Source organism: Lygodium microphyllum, unplaced genomic scaffold (assembly GCF_053477565.2).
Source record: "Lygodium microphyllum isolate KBCC unplaced genomic scaffold, Lygodium_microphyllum_v1.1.10 scaffold_541, whole genome shotgun sequence".
Taxonomy (NCBI): domain Eukaryota; kingdom Viridiplantae; phylum Streptophyta; class Polypodiopsida; order Schizaeales; family Lygodiaceae; genus Lygodium; species Lygodium microphyllum.
Genome location: NW_028229987.1, coordinates 24,710 through 36,696, shown reverse-complemented (window position 1 = coordinate 36,696; position 11,987 = coordinate 24,710). Strand labels below are relative to the sequence as shown.

Below are 11,987 nucleotides of genomic sequence, written 5' to 3'. Positions count from 1 at the left end.
GATCTCTTGTCTACTTCCCATGGAACCTAAGGCCAATGACTTGTGGTGCACCCAATCCATAGACTGAAGATGAGCATTGACCATTTACAGCATGGACTACCAGTACCTAGTCTGTTTTGTCAAGAATCGCGTGATGGGTGGATGTGCTTGAGCTGCTGCGCCAAACACACACTGTATACACAAGAGAAAGCTCACTCAATAACACAAGAAGAGAGATGGAGGCCAAACGTTTTCTTGCTGGTTTCTTCTTCTTCTTCCACACACTATACAATGTACACAAAGTATAGATAAGATACAACATAAAGGAAAGTGGCCTTCTAAGTCAAATAGTGCATAACCGACTACACTAATCGACTCTGGTGTTGTATCTTTGCCAGCTATAGGTAGGTGTAACAAACTAAATATAATAAGTGATAAGTCAGTGGCCATGTGAGTATCATAATGACCACCAACGTGCTAAGTGTAGACGTGCGGACTCATCTAGCCAGGCGGTCCATCATCAATGTCCGCACGTGTTGAGCTTGCCATCTCAACATGTTTTGCTCTCAAAGCTTTTGCACCATAGGATGATTAGAGGCCCAAAGATCTGGTCCTTTGGTTATGAAACAAAGAAATAGCAAACACATTTGTGTACTTTATGTTTGGAGTTTGACCTAAAAATAGTGCTTTGGCTGCGCATGCATGTGTGAGAGACAGAGGCAGATATACTGAGACCAAGAATGATCTATGAGACAAAACATGTAAATGAGCAGTAGTCATTGAATATCAAAGCGTGTAGTGCCGGACATAAAGTGTGATGTACTATACCATGCAATGCAATTACCATAAGGGACCATATAATGTCCATATCTAAGTAGAGTGGGTGCATGATGGAGTGCTAAATGCCTAGTGATGTGCATGTATGATAATCTACTACATATGTCAAAGATATAGATGCAATCATGGGGACTAGGCTTGTCTAGCTTTGTCGTGTTAGGATCAGTGGGTATGGAATATCATGTAATCCTGATGAGACGGTGTGTGGGAGACATTTGGTCTAGTTTGTAAATGCTACCATGTGTTGTTCATGTTGTCGGCAAATATCTATAATCTCTTTGGATGGGACGTGTATTTGGTACCCCTGCACCCATGGTCAACATGCAGCTCTGTTCTCCTCGGCTCTCTATAGCATCACTCTTTGTGTAGGGATCGTGTGTGTGATCATTGTTGGAAAGAAATCGGTAAATTGTGATTGTCGCCCCCTCCTCTGTGTGGGACCTGCGTGAAGTAATGAAGTGTAAAGCCTTTGAATCTCAAGAAGAAAGTGGCCCAAAGTGGGTTCTAGCTGAAATGATGGAGAAACTAAAAAAAGAGATGCAACAAACATTGGATGTACACATAGCAGAAAAAGACTCAACAATCTCTAACCTAAAAGAAGAACTAGAGGAATGCAAAAAGAAATTGGATGCACAAAAGGCATCACAAATCACACCGGAGCTGCAAAAAGAAATGGATGTTTTAAAAAAGAATATGCACACCTATGCAAGTGTGGTGAAAGGAACCCAAAAGAAAATGGAGAATGCTGTTAAAGAAAGTGCAGAATGGATAGATGTGGCAAAAAGGAAGAAAGAAATGCATGGCAACAAAGTGAAAGTTATGAATGCTACCTTGGAAGAAGAGGCAAAAAGACGAGCACGCACACTCCACATAAGAGTGGTTGGACTGTTGTGCTAAGAATTGCTCTTAGCTACTTAAACAACCCCAAAACACGCTTATTTTAGGCTTATTTTAGCCAAAACCCTAAAATGGGGAGCAGATCGAGAGAGTTAAGTGGGAGAGGATCTAAAACCCTAATTTTCTATAAATTGGCAGCCAGCCCTCTACTCTTCTCGAATCTCGTTTTTGCAGGTTTCAGGTGTTATCAGCTTGTTGCCCACACCCCGTTCGCGGAGGACATCTCAGCCCTTGCTGTCCATCACTGTTCCCTACAGTCTGGCGCTTATTTCCAGCCCTCCACACGCTGATTGTTGCTGTTTCTGCTTGGCGACTGACTGCTGATCATTTGCACTACTGTCGTACAGTCAGCAAACTGCTGTGTTTGCAGGCCCCAACTGCCGCCCTGACAGTTTTCTCTCTCTTGCTGCAGTTGCTGCAGTTTTTCTCTCTCCTGCAGGCTGTCTTGCCTGCGTTTTTAGTCTTTCTCTCACCTGTTGCCTGCGTTTTTATTCTTTCTCTCTCATTGCTGTCTGCATCAGATCCAACTTCTCACTGCTGCGTTTGCTGGTGTTCGACATCCGGAGGCTGCCTTGCTGCGATTTGGGATCCGTTCGAAGTACGACACAGTCTCGAGCTCATTATCCTTGCCCTGATCCTTGAGATATAGGAGTTCGAGGTTCAGTATTCATTCACTGCATAGCGTGTTTGTTGCATGAGCATCGTATTATTAGTAGTCACATCATTTCATTTATTCACTGTGTTCATTGTCTCTGAGTTACCCTAACCCTAACCCTAACTATGTTCTTTTATCAGTCTGTGCTTTGTTGTACGGTTTCTGTTTATGCTTCTGTGTTAGGGTATTTTCTATACATGGTATCAGAGCCTGGTACTCTCTGAGAAACCTAGGCCTTTGATCTGAGAGCTCTTCGCAAGAAGCAAGAATAACAGTAGGTTCAAATGACTTCGAACACATCAACACTGATTCTGTCTCCAAAACAGCCTATGCCGAGAACCGAGCGAGAGTGGGCCGATCAGCTTGCTCCACAAAGTTTCGACATGGTGGAAGACACATTTGAGTACATAGAAGAAAAGATAGGCAAGCTGACCTCTGAAGAATATAAACTGATCATAGCCTATCGACGAAAAAACATTGAGGAGCTCGATCGAAGGATTGCCCTTTAAGAAAAGCTTCTGAATGAAGGTATGCATGATTTTCACTCTTTAGATGTTGCGTGTAAGTCTGATAATGTTGTAGGGCCGTCGAGACCTCCATCAGGGATGGGCCCCTCTCTTGGAGAGCAAGATCCGGAGTATTTTCCATTTTTTCAGACTTTTCCGTTCTCTCCGGTGCAAGATACTTTTGATTCATCTTTTGTGCATTCTTTTTTTACCTCTTTTATTTTGCAATATAATGGTAGAGATCATGTGGAAGAAAAAGTCCAGTCTGTTGACTACGGAAAAGGTCATCTTCAGGACCAATTCTTGTATGTTAACACACGTCGCGGGGATTATAAGAAAAAGTGAGGTACCTCTTCTTCTGCTCTTCCTTCTTTTCCGTCTACTTCACATAATCAGAATGAATTTGGTGTTCCTTTCACTTTATTACGTGGTGCATCATCATCTTCATAGTTTCATTTTCAGTCTTTAAATGATAAAAATGAACAAAAAGAATCTGCACCTCATACACCTCACTTTTAAAACCCACCCATCCCACCACATTCTTCCGCTGCTTCACCACTTCCATTTATAGCATTTACATTTCCATTTCAGACACCTCATGTTGCACCGCACATCACACCGGGAGGTTATGGAAACATAGGCACATCCTTTAGGATCTCATCCTTCCCTTAGCCGGGTGGTGTTCCACCTACCTCATACACACTTTCGGGATCATTGCAGCCTGGGTATCCCACTCAGTCTCTCCCAAGTGTGGATCAATTGCTTCCACAGTTTGCCTCCATGATATTGCCTAGTGGACCTTCTGGTCATTCTGCTGTGTCCCAGCCTCACTTTGGACAAGGCTACCGTGTCCCAGTGTCTCCACCTACACCGGCACATTATGGAAACATTCATGTTCTAGTGCCTCAGTATCAATCGGCACTCATTGGACACTCACAGACTCCTTTTGCCTACCCACCTCTTCCCCCTCCCTCTTTCTCTTATCAGACACACCCACCTCCATCATCTTTCCCACCATCATCTTACACCACCTACCCAACACCTCATGGTTCTAGCTCATATTCTGGCAAGAATGCATTTAATGACAAGACTCGTTTTAACGAGTCAAAATTTACTGCTTGTTCGAATTTGATGAGACATGTCCTTGACTCACAGAACCTATGGGATCTTGTGCAAGGGTTGAAACCCCAACCCGATCCCGCATTTGTTTTATACGAGGTTGTCCGCTCATGGAAGGCTAGGAATGCCTCCGCTATTGTTGAGCTGATGCAGGGCTTATTGCCTGAGTTTCATTCTCACCTTCAGTATTTTGACTTAGCGTTAGAGCGATGGACACACTTGATTGACCGCTATGCGGCTCGGGATAGGACCCGTCGTATTAATCTTGACCATGAGCTTCAGCTTTTCAAAATTATTGACTGAGATGACTTGAAATTCAAGTTGGTTGAGTATCGGCGTCTCCTCGCTAAATTCTCCACTACGGGGACTCCCAAGTCCTCTGACGATTAGGTCACATTGTTCCTAAATAAACTCCCCAAGAAATACTTCAATTTTATGAAAGGAATAGTTTTAAAGCCTACCATACCTACATTCTATGAATTTAAGTGTCAGTTGTTGCATTACACACAGTTGTTCGATTAGTTTCATATGAATTCCTCTTCAAAGGGGGCTCTTCTTGCTCATTCTTAGAACGGGCAACAAGGGAAGGGCAAACCAAACCAAAGCTCCACTCAAAATCAAAATCAAACTCAAAAGCTAAATCAATCTGGGGATTCTCAAGGAAACTCCCAGTCACAACTTAAACCAGGGTGGCAGAATGTACCTAAAAAGAATAGGTATTGTCAACATTGTCAAAAGGCTGGCCATTTTGACGAGGAGTGTCGATCAAAGGCACGAGGCACAGTATCAAAACCTAAGTCTCAGACCCCCGCCCCTTAGTCGGGCAACCCCCAGCAGAGGAGGCAGGGTGATGGCAAGGGGCAGTTTAAAGGTCAGACTCACATTGCCACCGCACAGTCATCTCAGTTGGCAACATTCTCAACTCTAGAGGGCTTGTTTGACTGGTTTGCAAAGGCCCACATCGTCTCTGTAGAGACATCCGATGCGAGTCTCGTCCACATCTGTGAGTTGCCTCCTGATGAGGTTACTGCAGAGGCCCACTCGTCACAGCCGAGCACTTCAGCTCCAGTTTGGGTTGTGGACAGTGGAGCTACATATCACATGACTTCTATAGAGGACATTTTCCGTACCCGAGCCCCTGCAGCCGGGCGGGTCCGTGTAGGAAACAACTCCTCGGTCAAGATTCAGGCTCAAGGTTGCGTCAGTTTTTCCACTGACAAGGGTCCGGATCTGGCTTTGCTGGACAATGTATATCATGTTCCTCAGCTTGGGGTGAACTTGTTATCTGTTCAGCAGCTTTGCCGGTTGGGGCGAGCAGTTTCTTTACAGCGACCACAGTCGAGGTCCTTGACTCTCAGACTAGTTTAGTGATTGCTCGCGGTGAGGCACAGCCTAATGGCCTATACTACATGACTCATTTTCTCACCGAGCCGACTGCCGAGGGCTTCGTGTTCCATAGCTTCCAGGCCTTAGCCACATCTTGGGAGCCTACATACAATGAACGTCTTTGGCATTTTCGCTTAGGACGTCTTGGTTATGACTCACTTTATGAGTTGTCATGCCGTGAGCTGGTTGACGGCCTTTCACGCCTGAAGCTAGCTCGAGATGTCTGTAAAGCCTGTCAGCTCAAGAAGCAACACCATACCCCATTTCCTCAGCGGTCTACACATAGAGCTGAGGAGCATCTTAGATTGATTCACGTTGATCTTTGCGGGCCGACATCCACTGCCGCTTTGAACAGTGCGCTGTACTTCTTTTTGATAGTGGATGATCATTCTCGATACATGTGGATGTACTTCCTCAAGCATAAGTCAGATGCTTTCATATATGTTTTTGCTTGGGTGCTACTGGTTCATAACCAGATTGGTCATCGTGTTGGGTGCATGAGGAGTGATAGCGGTGGTGAGTTTATCCTCCACGAGTTTTCCGAGTTTCTACAGAAGCATGGCATTTCTCGCCAGCTTACCTCTATCAACTCCCCCTTTCAGAATGGAGTCGTAGAGCGTAGGAACCGCACAATCATGGAAATGGCACGCTCTATGCTGTTCGCAGCAGAGCTTTCTGAGCGCCTTTGGGTTGAGGCTGTTAACACTTCGGTGTATATCCTTAACCGGTGCCCGACTGCGGCTCTTTCTCAGAAGACCTCGTATGAGGCATTTTTTGGCTCTCGCCCTATTACTTTCCATTTCAGAGTCTTTGAGTGTCTTGTGTACACACACACACGCCTGATGACAAGATAGGTGAGCTTACCACTTCGGATTAGACACGGCTAGTGGCCATGCCTCTTGATCCTATTGTCCACTTGTCGAAGGATATCCTAGGACAGCCCTTCGATGCACATACCTATCGTTCTGTTGTAGGAAAACTTCTTTGGTTAATTCACACTAGGACAGATTTAGCTTACTCAGTTAGCATACTCAGTTAGTATCTCATAGCACCTAGGATGTCACATTGGATTGCATGTCTTCGTGTGTTGCGTTATTTGCGGTGCATTTTTTCTTATGGCTTGACATCTGGTTCTAGTTTATGTTTGCAAGGATAAATTGATTCTGATTGGGCAAGAGATCCTGACACCCGGCGTTCCCATGGCGGCTACCTCTTTACCTTGGCCACGGCTCCTATTTCTTGGTCCAGCCGTAAGTAAGAGACGGTGGCGGCTTCCATAGCCGAGGCTGAGTATCGAGCTCTCTTCGATGGCATCATCGAGGCCATCTATCTAAGGAGTTTATTGGCGGCGCTTCATTTTCCATGTGACTCTCCCACAGTTGTCTACTGCGACAATCAAAGTGCCATTGCCCTTGCGGGCAATCCGATCATCACACCACGGACACGGCATGTGGGAGTCCACTTTCACTTTTCCAGAGAGCAGGTTGAGCTAGGCACTATTCGCCTAGAGTTTGTGCCTTTATCAGATAATTTTGTAGATATCTTGACCAAAGCGGTCAATCGGCCGGTTCTTAAGTACCTGCTACCCAGGATCGGCTTGGATACACCCTCTCCTACTTTTTCAGCTTGACGAGGAGAGGGTGCTTCCCTCTTGCTTTCCCTTCCAGTTTGAGAGGGGGCGGCTTCTACTCTTGATTGTGACAGTGATGTTTACAGTTTTTAGACATTACATTCACTTATTCTTTTATATTGTATTATGGGCATTTGTAACTTCATCCGCACTGTCAGGATGACTTGATTGTAAAGGGGCACTTGGACAAGTGAACAATCCCCCTACGAGGGCACTGTCCCAGTGGCACTGTTGCATCGCATATTACATGAGCATGTCACGTTGCATCTCCCTTTGCATTACTCCATGCATTGGCATTCTGTTCATGTAAACATGCATCTGTACGTATTTATCAATTTTTGGTCTTTTGGAGTGGTCGACTCTAGGATCCACCATATTTGTAGCATAACAGATGGCAGTTCTCCTAATGGCAGTTTCCCTTCCCTTGCTTGCTTGCTTATTTTGCTTGTCTTGCTAAGCCTACCATCCTTTTTTTTTGCCTTTTTACATATTCACCACATGATTGGCACATACACACACTCGTTCTCATCCTTAGACACTTATCCTAGTCAGTGCGAGGGATTGGTTTGCTAGTTTTGTGCTTGACTTGGGTTTAAAACTCTCTTTATCTTTTCCTATCTGTCACTTAATCGGCCGCTGCCCCTATATTACTTATATATTTTCAAAACATTTCAAAAAAAAAGAAGAAAAAGTCCATTGATTTCATCCGCCTTTGTAGGACTTGGTAGGCCCTTGGGCAGCCGCCGAGCACCCTTGGTCCGATGCCCTGGCCTCTCTAGGGTGATCACTTGGGCTCCCTTGGTAAGATAACCATCACCTCTCTAGTCTTGGTATCCCACTGGGCAGCTGACGTGCACCTTTTGTCCAATGTCCTGGCTGCTTTGGGATGGGACGCCTTGGGGTAAATCAAAATTTAGGTTGGTCTACTTTTCTTGCCCTATTTTGGGCTTGAGAGGGGGTATTGTGCTAAGAATTGCTCTTAGCCACTTAAACAGCCCCAAAACATGCTTATTTTAGGCTTATTTTAGCCAAAACCCTAAAACGGGGAGTGGATCGAGAGAGTTAAGTGGGAGAGGATCTAGAACCCTAATTTTCTATAAATTAGCAGTCAGCCCTCCACTCTTCCCGAGTCTCGTTTTTGCAGGTTTTAGGTGTTATCAACTTGCTGTCCACACCCCGTTCACAGAGGACATCTCAGCCCTTGTTGTCCATCACTGTTCCCTACAGTCTGGCGCCTGTTTTCATCCCTCCACACATTGATTGTTGTTGTTTTTGCCTGGCGACTGACTGCTGATCATCTGCACTGTTGTTGTACAGCCTGCCACGTAAGCAAACTGCTGCGTTTGCAGGCCCCCATTGCCGCCCTGACAGTTTTCTCTCTTGCTGCAGTTGCTGTAGTTTTTCTCTCTCCTGCAGGCTGTCCTGCCTGCGTTTTTATTCTTTCTCTCTCTTGTAGGCTGTCCTACTTGCGTTTTTAGTCTTTCTCTCATCTGTTGCCTGCGTTTTTAGTCTTTGTCTCTCCTCACTGCTGTCTCCATCAGATTCAGCTTCTCACTGTTGCGTTTGCTGGTGTTTGACATCCGGAGGCTGCCTTGCTGCAATTCGGGATCCGTTCGGAGTACGACACACTCTCCAACTCATTACCCTTGTCCTGATCCTTGAGATACAGGAGTTCGAGGTTCAGTATTCATTCACTGCATAGTGTGTTTGTTGCATGAGCATTGTGTTATTAGTAGTCACATCATTTCATTTTTTCACTGTGTTCATTGTCTCTGAGTTACCCTAACCCTAACCCTAATTGTGTTCTTTTATCAGTCTGTGCTTTGTCGTACGGTTTTTGTTTATGCTTCTGTGTTAGGGTATTTTCTTTACATGGACTAGATGAGGAAAGCTCCCTAATTGAAGATGCTACAGCTCTTGCTACCAAAATTGGGGCTATAGATGTACCCATCATTGAACAAAAGTCCTCATCCTGAAGTTTGGAGACTTGGAAAAGAAGAGAGCCTTTCTCTCCAAGAGGATTGCTCTTAAAGGAGAGAAGATCTACCTAGATGAAGACCTTAGCCCAACCCAAATATTCCACAGGAGGGAAAACATGCCACATGTTCTAGAGGCACGAAAAGCAAATAAATGGATTCTCTACAGAGATGGAAGAGTCATCATCATAGAGAAAAGGACATTATGACGGTCTATGGCTTATGAGACCCTAAAGTTCACACTATGGAATTGCAATGGCTCCCTTAAGACAAATGCAAGTTATTTTGAGGATACTTTCGAAGGGATAGATATTGCTATGTATACTAAGACACACCTGTGTAAAGACAGCCGTCTACCTGATGTATATGGATATAGATGGGAAAGAACATATCGGCCTCAACCTAGGAGGCCTGGAGGGATGAGGGGATTAGGTGTGGTGATACTATTTAGAGAAGAGCTCCCAGATACAATCCAAGTGGTACATAGAGATGCAGAGGCAAGATACATGTGGATCAGGTTATGTATAAATAGAACTCAAGACATATACATTGCCATATTCTACTTTCCCCATTTGCTACCTAACATAAAAAGCTGTGAAATCTCAGACAGACCATTTGGATTAGTAGCAGAGCATGCTATTCTAGCTTTCACAATGCAATATAGGCATATACATGAGGAACAGACACACATATAAAAATTACCATGATATGATTTTTTGGAAGCAACCTCACACATATACAGTAGTGCTGTAGGAGATGCATTGAGGGAGCTAGACACACAGGTCTCTCTGGATGAGTTTACAGGACAGCTGGCCAAGATAATACATACTTTAGCAACCTATACTTTCCCACACACTACACCGTCAGATAAGCCTCCATGAGGTAATTCCCCACAGAATGGCTGGTATGATGATGAGTGTAGAGAGACACGAGTGTGTTTTCAGCGAGAGATGGCACTTGGCATACATACACACAAGCATGCTTAGACACTTCAGACAATGACAATTGGTATGCAAAAAGAAGCGGACTTAATTGTTTGGAGGATGTGTGGGCCATGTGAGAGCATCTGTGTTGGGCGAATGCCCATAGCCATGCGAGCATCTCTATTCGAGGATGTGTGGCCAAGTGAGAGCATCTCTATTGGGGGAGCGCCCATAGCCATAGTCTAAGTGAAAAATCATTGCCTAGGAGAGAGCCTATGTGACCACCAGTGAAACCAGCCTTTAGTTAACAAATATAAAGAGATCCAAATAATTCAAATAAAAGAAACCACGAGGAACTAGAGTGCTCTTGCACAAGTATTCAAGTCCATTGAGATAACATTGGCCCAAAACCATTGTGCCCCTTGCCATATTTCTTTACTTCTTTACTGCACAAATCAGAGATACATGCAAAAGCAATCAACTTGCACTTCCACCACTCATGAGAAATCCTTGATACCTTAGGTACAAGATCTGGCACATGATCTCAATGGTATGTGGGCATGCACTACATCTGTTCAACAGATCCAATGTAACCTGGATATCCTGCCATGTCTGTGAGGGCAAGAGTGGTGCAACCATTTTTCAGTGCTATGTATCCATGAAGGAAAAACAGCAGCATGACAGCAGATAAGCCTTCATGATACGGTAGGCATCCATGATCAGATCTGGAATAGCTTTGACCAGGTATGAACAGTTCCATCCATCAAAGAAACAGCATCATCTGGGCAGACAGTAGCTCAATTTCAACAGCAGGTCTGCTGCTAGCAGCAGCATGGGCACCTGCTACTGCTAGAACTGGTCACAATGATCAGCAAAAGCCCTCGAATGACTAGGATCAGCAGTGCCCTTCCTTTTAAATGCTAATTCTGCTTCCCAACTTGGCATGTATGGCTTTTTCCCTGCCAGAAGTACAACTTTTTAAAACACAAAAATAAGTTTAAAAAGTAAAACACATCTTTTAAAGCTCAAAAAATAGAAAGTACTAAAAGACTAATCAATTGCTCAGTCAGGTGCCACATCCGCAACCCTGTTAGGCACATGTCAAGTTTATACTCAAATTAATTGTCTCTGAATGGGCTTCCCATCTTTATGATCTGTTTTGGCAGATGATGTCCCAACATAAAATTTGAGACTCATTAAGTTCCCAGGCAATTCTGTGCACATCCATGCACTTCTTGGTCACAATTTTACTCAGGGTTGTAACAATTGATGTGGCACCAAGCTCAGCTTCGAAGATATCATGGGTTGTACACAATTCACTGCAGGTCATCATAATCTGCAGTCTCTCCATGGGCTGCCAACCATCACAGAAGTCTCTCTCTAGTCTGTCCTGTCCTGCTAATGGCTCTCTTCTCGTGTGGTATAGGCAGGGTTCTCAAATCTGTGTTCCATAGAGAATTGTTGATACAACCAAACTACAAAAAAGGCATAGTTTGGTGTGTAGTTCCTGGAATTGTACATGGATGCACTGTCTCTCAAGTACAAGTGTTGCAAAGCCCTGTGCCTTTGCTGCCTCTCAGTCACAACCAAATATACATGTATTTTGACAATCTCTATGGTAATTCTACCAGAGGTGAACTGCTGCTCTGACTTGGTTACCCATGCCTATATAGTATTTAACACCACAACCTTCATCTTCCCTAGTTTCACATAGATGTCTCTACCTATGCAAAAAGTCTGAAATGCATCAAAATGCTGCCGTCAACCATCGGGAGAGTTTGAGATGAGCACACTACCATCAACTTATAACAAATGGATATCAAGACTCCAGCAAGGCTTCAATTGCACCGTGCCCCCCAGTTCTTTCTATGTAGTTTGTTATCTCATTGATGTAAAGGCCAAGTAGTGTAGGTGATAGTGGCACCCCTACTTCACCCCAATAGTGCTGTTCATTATGTGTGATTGCTATTTTGGTGCACACACCCTTCTTGGCACTGATCTGTATAATGAATATATACCCCACTGTATATTATTTGGTATCCTGATGTCTTTTAGTCTCCTTGTAATCATTGTTCATTG

General features: G+C 44.3%; 1 protein-coding gene across 1 annotated transcript in view; it reads left to right on the top strand.

Moving 5' to 3' along the window:
- The first annotated feature begins 1,332 nt into the window (after positions 1-1,332).
- Positions 1,333-11,987, top strand: part of LOC148008025 (xanthine dehydrogenase 1-like) — a 28,893-nt gene continuing 18,238 nt past the window's right edge. The window contains exon 1 of the mRNA XM_087674521.1: positions 1,333-1,659. Coding sequence (XP_087530647.1) covers positions 1,333-1,659 — 327 coding nt within the window. The remainder of the gene's footprint in view (positions 1,660-11,987) is intronic.